We start from the raw sequence: 12,771 nt of genomic DNA on the forward strand, positions 1-12,771 counted from the left end.
AACTTCTCTGTCAGGTCAGGCCTTTTGTTTATCTCATGCATGCAATCTGGTTTTATCTCATTCAATAATAACACCCACACTTCTTGCCTGTGGTGCACTGCATTGTGATATTGTGGAATAAGTACAGACAGTTGTGATAATCATCACCGGTTTAATGTCGCCAATTGCCTCTACTTTTGTAACTTTGTAGCCTTGAAACACAAATAAGATTTTCTTTATTTAGATTTTTGTCCCTTATGTGTTCTGAATATCTTTATCTTTTTAAATGGATTTATATATTGAGTATAAGCTCCAGATCAAACTCAATAGCTGACTTATTCAAATCTCTGTCAGGATTTCCATAATTGTAATATATACTACAGACTGATACACTAGTGGTTATAGTTTTTAGAGAGAAGATCTTTGCAATTTCAGCAGGGTGTCATGTTCAGTCATGACTAAAAGTTAATATCTGATAAAACTGTAAAGGTGTTTCAGAATTGGGTGAAGGAATAAAGTAAAATGACACACTGCCAACAGCAGATCGTCCCTAAACTGCATTGTCTGTTAATAAGGCACATATTACCACGTTTTTCCTATGTATATCTGTAACTAGATGTCCTCATGCATATAATTGAACTTGGAGCAAGTTGACCTGCAAGGTCTTGTCTGATAGAGGTTAGAGACAAATTGTGGAGATGTCTGTTCTGCAGGAGATCAGTTCAAATGTGAGGAACATGAAGCAGTTAGAGTATGCAATCCTGGCCAGACGAGTAAACCAGATCAAGGAGGGGCTCAAGCAGGTAAAGAAAAAAAGGTTTTGACATCAATCTACAATATATGGATGCTTGAGTCAATTTTCCAACTTGTGTTGTGATTTCTTGAACCTCTGCTTTGAATTCACCTGTCAATAGGGAGTGAGAAAGCCCTACAAAGAAATTATAGATGTCTCCTGGGGTGACCCACACAGGGCAGGCGTGAAACCTCTGTCATTTGTCCGACAGGTAATCTTTGACCTCCAAAGACTGCATGTTTTCTTTGTTTGTTTTTTTTGTCAGACTTACAAAAACTGTATGTGCAAACTCCTGCATTTTCTTCTGAACTAAAATCTCCATCTTTCTTCAATGTGTGTCTACATATTTTGCAGGTTGTTACAGCATGTATTTACCCTCAGCTTATCAACAGCAACAAACTGCCTGCGGACGTCAGACAGAGAGCTCAGAGGCTGCTGGGGGAATGTGCTGGAGGGAGTGTAGGTAAGGGCCTGTGTATGTGATACTACAATGATGTGGTTTGAAGGATCAACCTGCTCTACAGTTCCATCTCAGTTTTTTTTTTGTTTTGTTTATCAGTCTGTGTTTTGTGATTGTTCATCAGAATCTGTTATTTCTTCAGGTTCCTCTACAGCTACAGCGGGTATACCAGAACTAGTCCACAGAGTCTCTGACTTCATAATGAGACGAGATGGTGGGGCTCCGTCTCACCCTGAAAACATATACATGAGCTCAGGCGCACAGTGGGCGCTAACGGTAACAGTCTCTATCCAGCCTCTTCCTCCTGTAAATGACTGTCATCTTCAAATTAACCCAGTCTTTTCCCGTGCTCACTAGAACATCCTCAACGTGCTGGTGAACAGAGAGGCTTCAACCAGAACAGGTGTTTTAACTCCAGGGCCATGCTACAGCATTACCAATTTGTCCATAATGGAACTGGGAGCGGTCATCGTTCCCTACTACCTGAATGAGGAGCAGGGCTGGGAGCTGCAGGTAGAGGAGCTACATCGAGCGCTGGAATCTGCAAAGGGAGTCTGTAACCCTGTTGCTCTGTATGTCATCAACCCTGGAAATCCATCAGGTAGTAAAAAAAAAAAAGAAAAAAAGACTGGAGATCATCTATTATATTTTTGTATCAAAGAATGTACAGTATATCACACGGTTGTTTTCGTGCTATGTCGACGACAGGTCATGTTCAAAGCAGAAAATCGATGCAAGAGGTGATCCGGTTTGTTTCTGAGAAGAGGCTCTTCCTTCTGGCTGATGAGGTGGCTGTCTTAAAGCAGTATTATCGCTCCATTTGTGCACATAAACGCACACATGTACAGTAAGTTAACACGTGTCCCTCTCCACAGGTTTATCAGGACTGCGTCTACGGGGAAAAGAGTGAGTTTGTCTCCTACAAGAGGGCTCTGATGGAGATGGGGCCTCCTCTTTCAGACACAGTGGAGCTGGCGTCCTTCCACTCAGCGTCCAAGGGCTTAATGGGAGAGTAAGTTCTCAGTTCCGATGAGCGTCTGGAGTTTGTCAGCTACTTTGTGATAGGTGATCTTCACAAAAGATAAGACAAAAGTTCATTCTTGACGCTGGACACCAGCAGCTGACGAGACAACCTATGAGGGTGACAGGACGATGGAGAAGATAAAAAAAGCCAAACATTTAGTAAACAGTTCAAAACGCACTATAATGAAGTTGTATGCAGCCAAGGGCATTTTAAGAGTTTATTAACCACACTTCTGGGTGCCCACAGGGCGAGTTATAGTTCTTGACAAATAGATACAGCTAACTATATTATGGCGTGTTAAGTGAAGTGTAAGTTCTTGAAGTGCAGAAGATCATGTGATATGATGGAAATCTCCCAAACAGCTGGTAAATCTGCACGTGGTGAGACAGTTACGACTGATTGGATTCGTCTCTCCCACTAGGTGTGGTCTGCGTGGCGGATATGTGGAGCTGGTAAATCTGGACCGTGCTGTCATGAAATACATCCACAATCTTTTCTCGAAAGACAGCTGTGCCCCTGTGTTGGGTCAGCTTGCCCTGGATCTGATGTTGAACCCTCCACAACCAGGAGATCCCTCATACCCTCTGTATAATGCGGTGAGAACAGAGAAACGCTGCTCAGATTACCATCCTGTTCTGCAGGATGTCTAATAGCCTGCTGCCCTGCCAACTCTCTCCCCCTTTTCATTTTTGTCCTCCTCTCCAACTCTCCGTTTTGCAGGAGATACAACACATCAGGAGCACGCTGGCTCGTAATGTGAAGAGAGCCTGTGAGGTTGTGAACAGTCTCCTGGGTTTCTACTGCCAACCAGTGGAGGGAGGAGCATTTGCGTTCCCCAGAGTGTATCTTCCACCTAAAGCCATTCAGAAAGCCAAGGTTACTATACTGTCTTATAGAACCATTATACATTATAATCATATAATTATCAAACGTCACATATCTGGTGCTTTGGTTATGTGATGTCTTTGGATATTTTAGGAAGTGGGAATGAAGCCAGATACGTTCTACTGTATGAGACTGCTAGAGGAGACTGGTCTGTTGGTCAGTCCTGGTTCTGAGTACAGGCAAAAGGAGGGCACCTACCACATCAGGTATAAATCAAGTGTTTTCTAATAGACAAACTGTGGTATTATTAAAGATAAGTGGTCCATTTCAGAGAATAGTTGCATATTTCAAAAGGGCATTGTAACTGTGCGCTGTCAATAGAGGTTTGCAACATTTTACACTTAATGTTTCCAACCCTCTTTTATTTCTGCAGATTTTGCATTATTACATCTGAAGACATCATGGAGGAATTACTGAAACGCCTGAGCAGCTTTCACACACAATTTATGAAGGATTTTTCTTAGATAAAGTGACTTAAGCAGTTCAGTGAGGAGATATTTAGTACAATAAATATGACATTTACAGCATGCTGTCCATTTTAATGATGTTTGGCCAGTCATCCGTTCTCTTTACTCGTTATAGTAAAATATAGTCAACTTCTGCTTTTCAGAAAGCAAATAACCATAAACAATAAACCTCAGTCCAAAATCCATACGAATGGATTTCCTCACGCCTCAGTGCGAGTTTATCATTTGCTTCAAAAAGTACAACAGTCCAGAATCCTGATCAGTTCAGCACATTAAGTGCCAACTCAAGTACTAAAAAAATTCTTAAAACAAAATGACCCTCTCCACAGAAAACAAAAATAAAGATACTATCATCTTTCTTGGTTCTTCTGTACCAGACATTAGATCCAACGCACATGTGTAGAAAGTGCTCATCGTCAATCCACCTCACTGTCGCTGTTGTAATTCTGAGCCAAAGGGTTGCAGTGTGTATTGTTGAGCAGCTCTACGAGTAAAGAGATGAGCTTTCCGTCTTGAGAGGAGTAGGTGATTGCGTTGTTGGGACTGTTGAGGTTTCGGTACAGCATGGTCTGAATGGAAGTGCGTAGCTCCCACAGCAGCTCCCACGTCTCAAGTGTCACCTCACAGTGCACCAGAGAGCGACCAGGAAATGACACTTCCAGTCTGTCTCCTCTCACTGGGACATAAGAGAAAACAGTTATTTATCATCAAGGTAGGAGGATTTCAGTCTGTACATCTAGCAGGACAATTATATTTTATTTTTTCTGGTTTATTGCTCATCGACAGCTTTAACGCTGTTTGGAAAACCAACCCAGCCAATCAGAGAAGAATTGGGATGTCGTCTTTCTTGCCAGAATCAAAGAGTAGCAAAAGAAAAAAGACTGTTGGGATTCACACAGCTATACAAATTGCTCAATTAACAGAAACAACTTTAAAAATCTGAATATATATCATTAATGAAACTGAAAAATGTTAAGTGCTCCTAGCAACCGCAGCTGCTAGTCGACTGAAAATCACAACTTGGTTAAAATGACTGAACTAAACACACAGTATGCACCAGCATACCAAGTATACCTACTTTGAATGTTGAAGCAAAGGAATACATTTCATTCTGGGAACATGTTAGAGTTTATTACACTTGAATGACTGTAATGTAATGTAATGTATCATGTAGATAAAAACGGGCCCCCTTTACTGACTTTAAATCATAATAAAAGAAGGGTGTTAATGTGTGGTATTGTTTATTTATTAAAAATGGTATCACATACATGTGGGACCAAAAGTGCAGGCAAATTGCTCTTTGTTGTATTTTCAGACTCGCTGCTGCTAAGTTAGGGACTGTTATTAATGACAGTGCAGTTCATTTCATAAACCACAGAGATGTACTTAAAAAGTCTGACAGGGTTGGGGTCTCAACAACCAAAGGACTTCAGTTGACACTGTATTTCCTCAGGTCCTCAGCAATACACCTAACAAGTTGAAGTTGATCGGATGAGTGGTTGTTGTGAAAGAGACAGATTACTCTATTATTGGGAAGCCAAAATAGCTCTACCTGGGTCATTGATTAGACTCCAGGTTTGATAACTCCTTCTGTCAATGTCATTAGCCGAGGGGTTCACATGTTTCTTCCAACCCTACACTGTGAATGTTTGAATCATTTATTCAATATGGACAAGAAGAGTATAATGATTTGTGTGTTATTAGTTAAAATACATTGTGTTTGTTGTGTGGTTCTGTCTTCCTGTATCACGAAACAAGATTGTGGACGTTTGTGTTGTGGTTTCGGTCTCAGAATTGTTTCACCCCTATTCTTCATGGGCAGCAGTACATGTCCTACCTGTCTCTTTGATGTCACAGTCTGTGAGCAGCAGCAGGGCCAGCGGATGGACCACAGAGGAGTCTCTGATGAAAACTTGCCCGCTGGACTTGACAGCGTAGAAGAATGTCAGCCAGCGACTAGGGAAGTCTTCCTCTCCTCTACACACACACACACACACACACACACACACACACAGGAAGACGTAAAGTTTACACGCGCATTATGTAAGTCAACACCTGCTGTAGTAAAATTTTTGAGCATGTTCAACCTGTTGACTGAGGAGCGGTGAAGCAGCACTGGTCCACCGAGTGTGCGGAAAAACACACCGTTGGGGCGAAAGCGCCCTTCTTTAGTAACCACACCTTTCTTCACCTAAAATAAATAAAAACAAACAAGTGAAAGATTTTTCTCCAAAGATAGATGTCCAAATTATTTGAAGAAGTACAGCAGGAAATAAGCTGTTCAAAGCCATATTATCGACTCCACTCTGAGAAGCTGCCATGTACCTGAATGAGGTTGGGATAGAGTCCAGCCAGCAGCACAGCTTTAAGCAGCTCATCCTGCTTGCTGTGTTCATTGTAGAGAGAAGCGTGATGCTGGCACTCACTGGCACGAGAAACCAGCTCAGCGTCATGCAGGTTCTCACTGAACTGAGAGATGAGACCTGCAACAGCATGACACAAAAACAGGAATGATTTTGTGAAGCAAGTTAACAAGTAAAAAAGTTAGACCTAACTTTGGACCCACACATTGGGTCTCGTACAAGAACATTTTCTTATTTGCTTCGTATGTCTTTTTTCTCTGACACACAAACTTGTTGCAAGATCTGGCAAGATCTGGCAAGCCATGATGATGATTTTAGATGAAGTCTGTTTGTATTTATACATTTTCAGTATCATATTTAAAGTTCAAATTCATTCAGATTAAGACATTGTGATTTCAAGTCAAACAAGTGTTTTTTCCTTGAGGAGAAAGGCAGACTACCTCTTCATGACTTGTATGACCGGTCAGAACCGCTCATAAATTTCATTAGTACCACAGAAAATTATTTCACTCATTTGAGCCACTTCATCCCTAATCTGTGTTTGAGGGACAAAGTCGATGAGAATGATATTTCACACCAACCGTTGATGAATCGAAGGCTGGTCCTGGACAGAGTGTGTGTGTCCAGATATTCATCTCTGTCCTCTCTGTTGCCCTCGTGCTGAACTCTCCTCCAGCCTAACACAGCTCTACTGAACACCAAATAGTCACTGTAGCTGGAGCCGCTCAGCGCCTCTTTCGCCTGGAAAAACAGAGCACAGATGAAGTGCGTTATATTCAAGAAGTCAAATCCGTTTTATTATGACTATTATTCCAACTATGTAGATTAATAAACATCTCACCTTGTTGACTAGTGCTCGGTTCTGCAAGCTGTTGTAGAAGGGGTCTCTGGTCAGACAGGCAGCTATAGACAGCATGGGCAGAACACACCTGAACATGGCACTCAGGACCAGCACTTTGCCCAGCCGAGGGTCACATGACATACAGGCAACACGCTCTCCTAAAGGCGTCAGGGTTTCTGTCCCGTCCAGAACTCCTGCCAAAACAAAGACATCGACATCAATTTAATCCAGCACAGAAATACATATACGTGCAAAGTTAGATGCATAACATGATTAAAATATCATCCAGAGCATGAATTGTTCAGACTCACTCACCTATTTCTTGTAGATTTCGGACAGCTTCTCTCACAGCTTCTTGCTCTGGACTGTCCAACACTTGAGATAAGAAATCTTCAGCCTTAACAAAAGAAAAACAAGACTAGGTCAAAACCTAGTACGTGGCTGGACCGCCTATGGTCAAATCCTGATTTTATAACCATGACATGGCCTCAACACAGCTCACAGCCTTCGTCTGGGATCCACAATAATTTAGCCTTTATTTACTTCAACTCCTACTACCAACTACTATTCTGGTCCTTCATAGAATTTAACTCACTTTCAATTATTTCGACTCAACTGAACTTAATTCATTTCACTCAATTTAATCAATTTGAATAAATTTAAGTGAATTAACTTCATTCAAGTTAATTGAATTGATTTAATTCAAAGTCGCTTTGGCAACACTGGACAGGCAAAGCTCCTGTGCACCAGTCAGGGCAGCTGTGGCAGATCCATCCAGTCGACCACACCGCTATAACCAATCCGGCTTTAGACTGAGGAAGGACCGCCTACTTAATTAACATACAGAAACCGAGATACATAAATAAATAAAATGTAGAAATACATACATAAATCCTGAAATGCAAAAATAAATAAATAAATAAATAAATAAATAAATGAATGTTGCGGTCCAGCCAAAAATGACATAGGGCATCATTCAATATATGAGAAAATACCAAATAACAGTTTAACAAACACACAAAAGCTATTGTTCTCCGTCAGTACCTTGCAGTTACGACTGTGGATTTTGGTCTGCATTACTAAACTCTCCAGCGGGGTGCGCAGAATCTCAGGGATCGGAAATGGAGTCATGGATTCCAGCTGTTTTCGTGGGAACAGGTGGTAGGACTGTCCCGGCTGACATCGCCCTGCTCTCCCTTTTCTTTGAGTGACATTAGAGCGGGATATCCAAACTGTGTCCAAACAGGACACCTGGAAAGCCAAATGAAACAGGTTGGATTTGTTGCCTTTTTACATTCCAGCAGAAAATATCACAATCCCCAAATCTACACTTTTTCAGATCTGAAAAGGTTAAATGAGAAACTGGAGTAAAATGCAGATAGTATTACACTAACCTTTGTCCGTGGGTCATAATTCTGTTCTTTGTGAGTTCCAGCATCCACCACATGGACAATGTCATCTATGGTGATGGAGGTCTCAGCAATATTGGTGGTGAGCACAATCTTCCTCTGGCCCTTTTGGGGGTGCTGGAACACAGTCTGCTGGTCGGCCACTGATAAACTAGAGTGCACTAAAAGAAAAAAAGGAAATAAATTATAAATGCATTCTCTTATACTTAAAAGACATAAGAGAAGTCTTTGTCTGTGCTCTTACATGGCAGGATCATCTGTGAGCCCAAGGAAAAGTGGGGCTTCCCCTCCAGTTTCTCCTGAACTGCCTTGATGTCCTGCCATCCAGGGAGAAAACACAGCACTGCACCTGAAGCATGAGGGGGAAGGAGTTTGAGGGATCATCTTAAACACTGCTGCAAGGGCATTATTTAAATTTAAAAAAAAAAAAAGAAAAAAAAAAAGAAAAGTTAGAGATAGTGTATTAGTTACCTGGTTCTCCATGTCTGTCAATGTGCTCGATTACATCAGCCACTAAATCTAGATCGGGTGTTGCCTCAACTCTTCTTTCCTTAAACAAGATAAAATACCATTTCACATGATACAGCATAAGCGAAAAGAATCTTATGCACAGAATATACAACAGTGGGATGAATTTAAAGTAATGCATCACATCAAAAACTAACAAATCCATCCAGACTTCAGGCTCACCTGCTCGTCTGTCTCCTCTCTTTCTTGGACTGGCAGTGGGCGTCCCATCTCTCTCAGCACATCCTCCAAGTATCTCTCCTTCACCGGGTGCATGAACCCTGGCACCTTCACGATTGGGCAGCCTCCAAAGTATTGGGCCAGCCTCTGGTTGTCCCCAGTAGCGCTCATAAGCACCACTCGTAGGTCGGGGTTTTCTTTTAAGCTGGAGCGCAGTAAGACCAGCAGCAGGTCTGTGTTTATGTCTCTCTCGTGGACCTCATCCACCACCACGTGACTGATTCCCTTCAGGGACGGGTTCGACTGCAGCTTCCTCAGCAGGATGCCCACTGTGAGGAAGAGCAAGGCTCCTCCACTGTGCTCGGGAGGTCGGCTGTCAAGTCTCACCTATGCACGGAGAAGTACTTATTCTACAAAAACTCCGAAACAGTCAAAGATTCATCAACTAATGTGAATTACTATAATCACAATAGCATTACAACGGAAGAAAGCTTTACTCTTGAAATACTTTAAAGCTTCTGCCAGTCATAAGCAAAAGTCTGTTACATTGACATGAAATCAAATTATTGAATTAATAAATTTCTGAGTGCTCATCCTACAATAACAGTACCGACGGCCAGAAGAAAAACAACAGTTATTGTTCATTTTTATGTAGCTTTGCCTGAAAAACGCAAAAGTTATTCAGTTCACTATCACATAACAGAGAAAGGCAGCAAATCCTCACAAACAAGATGCTGGAAGCAGGTAATGTCTAGAATTTTTTGCTTTAAAATGACAAACTATATAAGAAATAGTTGTCCAGCAACTTGTCAATTAATCTAATAATTTCAGATCTAATTAACATAATATATTAAAAAACAAATGTATGTGTATTCTGTAAACCTGTATCTACCTGATGTCCCACAGAGTTTCTTAGGGATGGGCCCATCTCATGAGCAACACGATGGGCCACCGACACGGCACTGATCCGACGAGGCTGGGTCACCAGGATGTTGCAGTCGGCTCCCTCTCCGCCTCTCACACAGTCCTCCAGCAGGAAGCGGGGGATCCGTGTTGTTTTGCCACATCCGGTTTCACCGGCGATCACCACCACCCTGGAAGACTGCACAGCCGAGATCACACGCTGACGGTAGTCATCAACCGGGAGTTTCACACCCAGTACAGGGTTTGCCTGCTCCCATTCCTCCTGAAGGTAGGTATTGAGCTCCTGAGCCTCCTCTTTTGACAAAGGTTTGTATGGTCTGCCTGTGATGGCGTCTGCCACCAAGTCCTCCTCTTCTTTTTCTTCCCCTTGGTCTACTGTCTGCTCTCCTTTTGCTTCATTCTCCTCCCACAATTTCTGCACTTCTTCTGCCACCGGGTACTGTTGAGAAGAGGATGAGGTTTTAGCTTTGACAGAAAATTAAAATACCACCACATGCCCTACGAGAGTAGTTCCCAAACTGGGGGTTAGGACCTTCAAATAGGTGCCAAGATAAATCTGAGGAGGTCAGGAAAATAACTGATGAAATGAAAAGTATATATATTTCTTTTACACAAATTTTGCCTGTGATAAAAGAGACCATAACCTGTGATGAGGGGGTCACACTAGAGATCCACTAGGACACCCGAACATTAAATCAAACATCAATTCAAATCTTTGGGCATTATTGTGCTGCTATAACATCCTCTGATCTTCACTGATTTGTTGCCACAAAGATGAACACACTTTGGTTTAATATATAATTGTATGTTGTGACATTAAGAATATGTCCACAAATTTTTGACTGTGTAGTGCAGACACACGAATGTCATCCATCTTACTCACCTGTGTGAGATACTCCCTCATACGAGTCTCCAGGTAATTTGGGATTTCCAGTGGGAGGGGGCGTCTCTCCCTCTCTCCTGCCTCCCTCACCTTTTCATGGTTGTACTTGGCATGAGTCAATGGATTGTTGTTTTTATCCAGCAGCTCTAGCTCCTAAACCAGGTGACATGATACATATATTAGTACTGTTCTAACATGCAAGAGCATAGTATTTCTCCAAAGTCATTCCCACCTTCAATTTCATGCAGGCGAGAGCTGCAGCTTTCTTCTCTGCTGTCACTCTGTTACTTGCTGTAGCTGTGAACTTCATCTTCTCAGGCCAGAGCACGGTGAGTTCACATTTCTTTTGCTTCCCTCCAGTGGTTCGGAAATTCATTAGCTCCTTTAATGACAGACAGAGATATGGGTCGAGAACGTACAAGCTAGAAGTGATTAGTTTCCATCGTGGTGAAGACGAGAGCTACCAACCCTGATTCTGTTCGATGATGTGGCCACCTGGATGACCCTGCCCAGGAGAGATTTAGGTTGAGGAAACAGGGAGAGAGCTTCAGCAACATTGGAGGTGTCCTCTACAGGGGACTGGTATTGTTTGAGTTCATCTGCTTTGGCTTTAGACATACGGACATTATTTCTCCATGAGTTGTCCTCATTATCGTAAAAGGGTGTATGTAGCCCTCCACTCCCTTGGCCAGCTCTCCTTCTGGGGAGCTGATTGTTTGGACCAATCACACCCATTTCCTGTGCACAAAGAGAGTAGAAGAAAAGAGTGAAGGAGCAAGTCATGACACGGAAGTAAAATAAATAAAAAAAAGTGTGTCCACTTTTTACAGTGTAAAGTCTTACTCTGAGCTTGAGACAAGCAGCAGCTGCAGCAAGTTGTTCTGCATCACTCCTCTTGGAGGCATAACCTTCCTCTTCAATCTTGCAGGGCCACATCAGTGTGACAGTGGCTTTCTATCGAAACAAAGTTGCAGTTCAAAACTTAAAATCATCTATGAGAGACCTCTCAAGTACATGGTGCGTCCAGAAACCCCATTTAATCACGACATTTGTTCTCACCTTGACCCCCACATGTTCAGTGTAGCTGTACTGGATGAGATGGGACAGGTCACTGACTCCCAGTGACCGAGAGATTGTGTTATTCAAGAGGGTTTTAGGATCTGGAAACTCCTTCAGCAGCTCTGCGTTAAGGTTAAACCAATAAAATAGTAAAAACAAAAAAAGGTCAGACACACAGTTGTCGGAGAATTGGTGACAGAATAATATCCTGTTGGCTGGTCGGCTGATAACCCCAAATGATAAGCTACATAACTATTCAGAATTTCTTGCCGCTTGGGTTGTTCCAGTAAGTCCTAAAGATCTCTGAATAGTTTTTACCACCACTCATTCTGGAATCCTTACTTTGACTAGACACATTCATTTTCATTTCCCTGATCCTTGTGAAAGCTGCTGTGGGCAAAAATGTGTTTCTTAGCACGCAGTGGCAACAACAAGAAGATTGGAGCTTTTTTAACATGATATTATTACAGCAGACCTGCAATCGTCTCATGGTGGGATGGTTGCATGGAGAGGGACGGAAGACTGGACTTTGCCGTTCAAGTAACGTCTAATAGCTAATGAAGTGAGAAAAAAATGATACAGCTATGAGAACTGTGCTTTTATACAGCCATTCTCTATTTATTATGTCATTACAGCTTCCTTAAGGCTTGGGTAAACCTTGAACTATAGTAGTGAGCGGATGTTTTCATGATGTTTCTATGATGTTTTAGGAGGGATGTCCTTGAGGTTTAGCAGTGCTGCGAGCTGTCAACTGTTAGCCGTTAGCTAACTTAGCTAACAGCAGTTTTCACTCACCTCGTTTAGTCTGAAAATCGGAAGCACCGGGTTTCTCAAATCTTCCAGCTTTTGTAGTGTACCACCGCATTTCTTGGCTCCAGTTGGACGCTGTTTTGCCTCCTGTGTAAACACATTTGGCGATTTTGCTCAGCCCTCTCAGGCGCACGAGTAAAACGCCGGGTAGCGCCATTTTTAAACTACAATCTCTTCTTCTGCGGCA

At 42.3% G+C, this 12,771-nt stretch overlaps 2 protein-coding genes across 2 annotated transcripts; one reads left to right on the forward strand and one right to left on the reverse strand.

The window, feature by feature from the left end:
* Positions 1-637: 637 nt before the first annotated feature.
* LOC111231011 (alanine aminotransferase 1-like) lies at positions 638-3,622 on the forward strand. Its single transcript, XM_022757944.1, has 11 exons — positions 638-782; positions 894-983; positions 1,127-1,235; positions 1,375-1,508; positions 1,590-1,833; positions 1,941-2,020; positions 2,108-2,244; positions 2,678-2,852; positions 2,977-3,132; positions 3,235-3,347; positions 3,515-3,622. Exons 1-11 carry the CDS (start codon positions 678-680, stop codon positions 3,603-3,605), a joined length of 1,434 nt encoding a protein of 477 aa, XP_022613665.1. The 5' UTR covers positions 638-677; the 3' UTR covers positions 3,606-3,622.
* A 380-nt stretch (positions 3,623-4,002) lies between these two features.
* Positions 4,003-12,741, reverse strand: dhx30 (DExH-box helicase 30). The gene is made up of 19 exons (XM_022757943.1): positions 12,570-12,741; positions 11,775-11,896; positions 11,559-11,669; positions 11,184-11,453; positions 10,948-11,097; positions 10,716-10,868; positions 9,801-10,271; positions 8,912-9,295; positions 8,693-8,771; positions 8,466-8,570; positions 8,207-8,382; positions 7,857-8,063; positions 7,128-7,209; positions 6,813-7,006; positions 6,553-6,712; positions 5,934-6,091; positions 5,696-5,799; positions 5,446-5,585; positions 4,003-4,284 (listed from the first exon to the last, which is right to left on the reverse strand). The coding sequence occupies exons 1-19, from the start codon at positions 12,739-12,741 to the stop codon at positions 4,025-4,027; spliced, it is 3,498 nt and encodes a 1,165-aa protein (XP_022613664.1). The 3' UTR covers positions 4,003-4,024.
* Between the last annotated feature and the right edge of the window lie 30 nt (positions 12,742-12,771).

Source organism: Seriola dumerili, unplaced genomic scaffold (genome assembly GCF_002260705.1).
Source record: "Seriola dumerili isolate Sdu_G_001 unplaced genomic scaffold, Sdu_1.0 BDQW01000291.1, whole genome shotgun sequence".
Classification (NCBI taxonomy): Eukaryota; Metazoa; Chordata; class Actinopteri; order Carangiformes; family Carangidae; genus Seriola; species Seriola dumerili.

Excerpts from the sequence above, each read along its gene's own strand:
- LOC111231011 (XM_022757944.1), top strand. The coding sequence starts at position 678 with ATGTCTGTTCTGCAGGAGATCAGTTCAAATGTGAGGAACATGAAGCAG. Across the intron at positions 1,834-1,940 it reads CAACCCTGGAAATCCATCAG|GTCATGTTCAAAGCAGAAAA; the intron begins GTAGTAAAAAAA and ends TGTCGACGACAG. Across the intron at positions 3,348-3,514 it reads GAGGGCACCTACCACATCAG|ATTTTGCATTATTACATCTG; the intron begins GTATAAATCAAG and ends TTATTTCTGCAG.
- dhx30 (XM_022757943.1), bottom strand. The coding sequence starts at position 12,741 with ATGGCGCTACCCGGCGTTTTACTCGTGCGCCTGAGAGGGCTGAGCAAA. Across the intron at positions 11,098-11,183 it reads CATCATCGAACAGAATCAGG|GAGCTAATGAATTTCCGAAC; the intron begins GTTGGTAGCTCT and ends CTGTCATTAAAG. Across the intron at positions 8,772-8,911 it reads GAGAGGAGACAGACGAGCAG|GAAAGAAGAGTTGAGGCAAC; the intron begins GTGAGCCTGAAG and ends ATCTTGTTTAAG.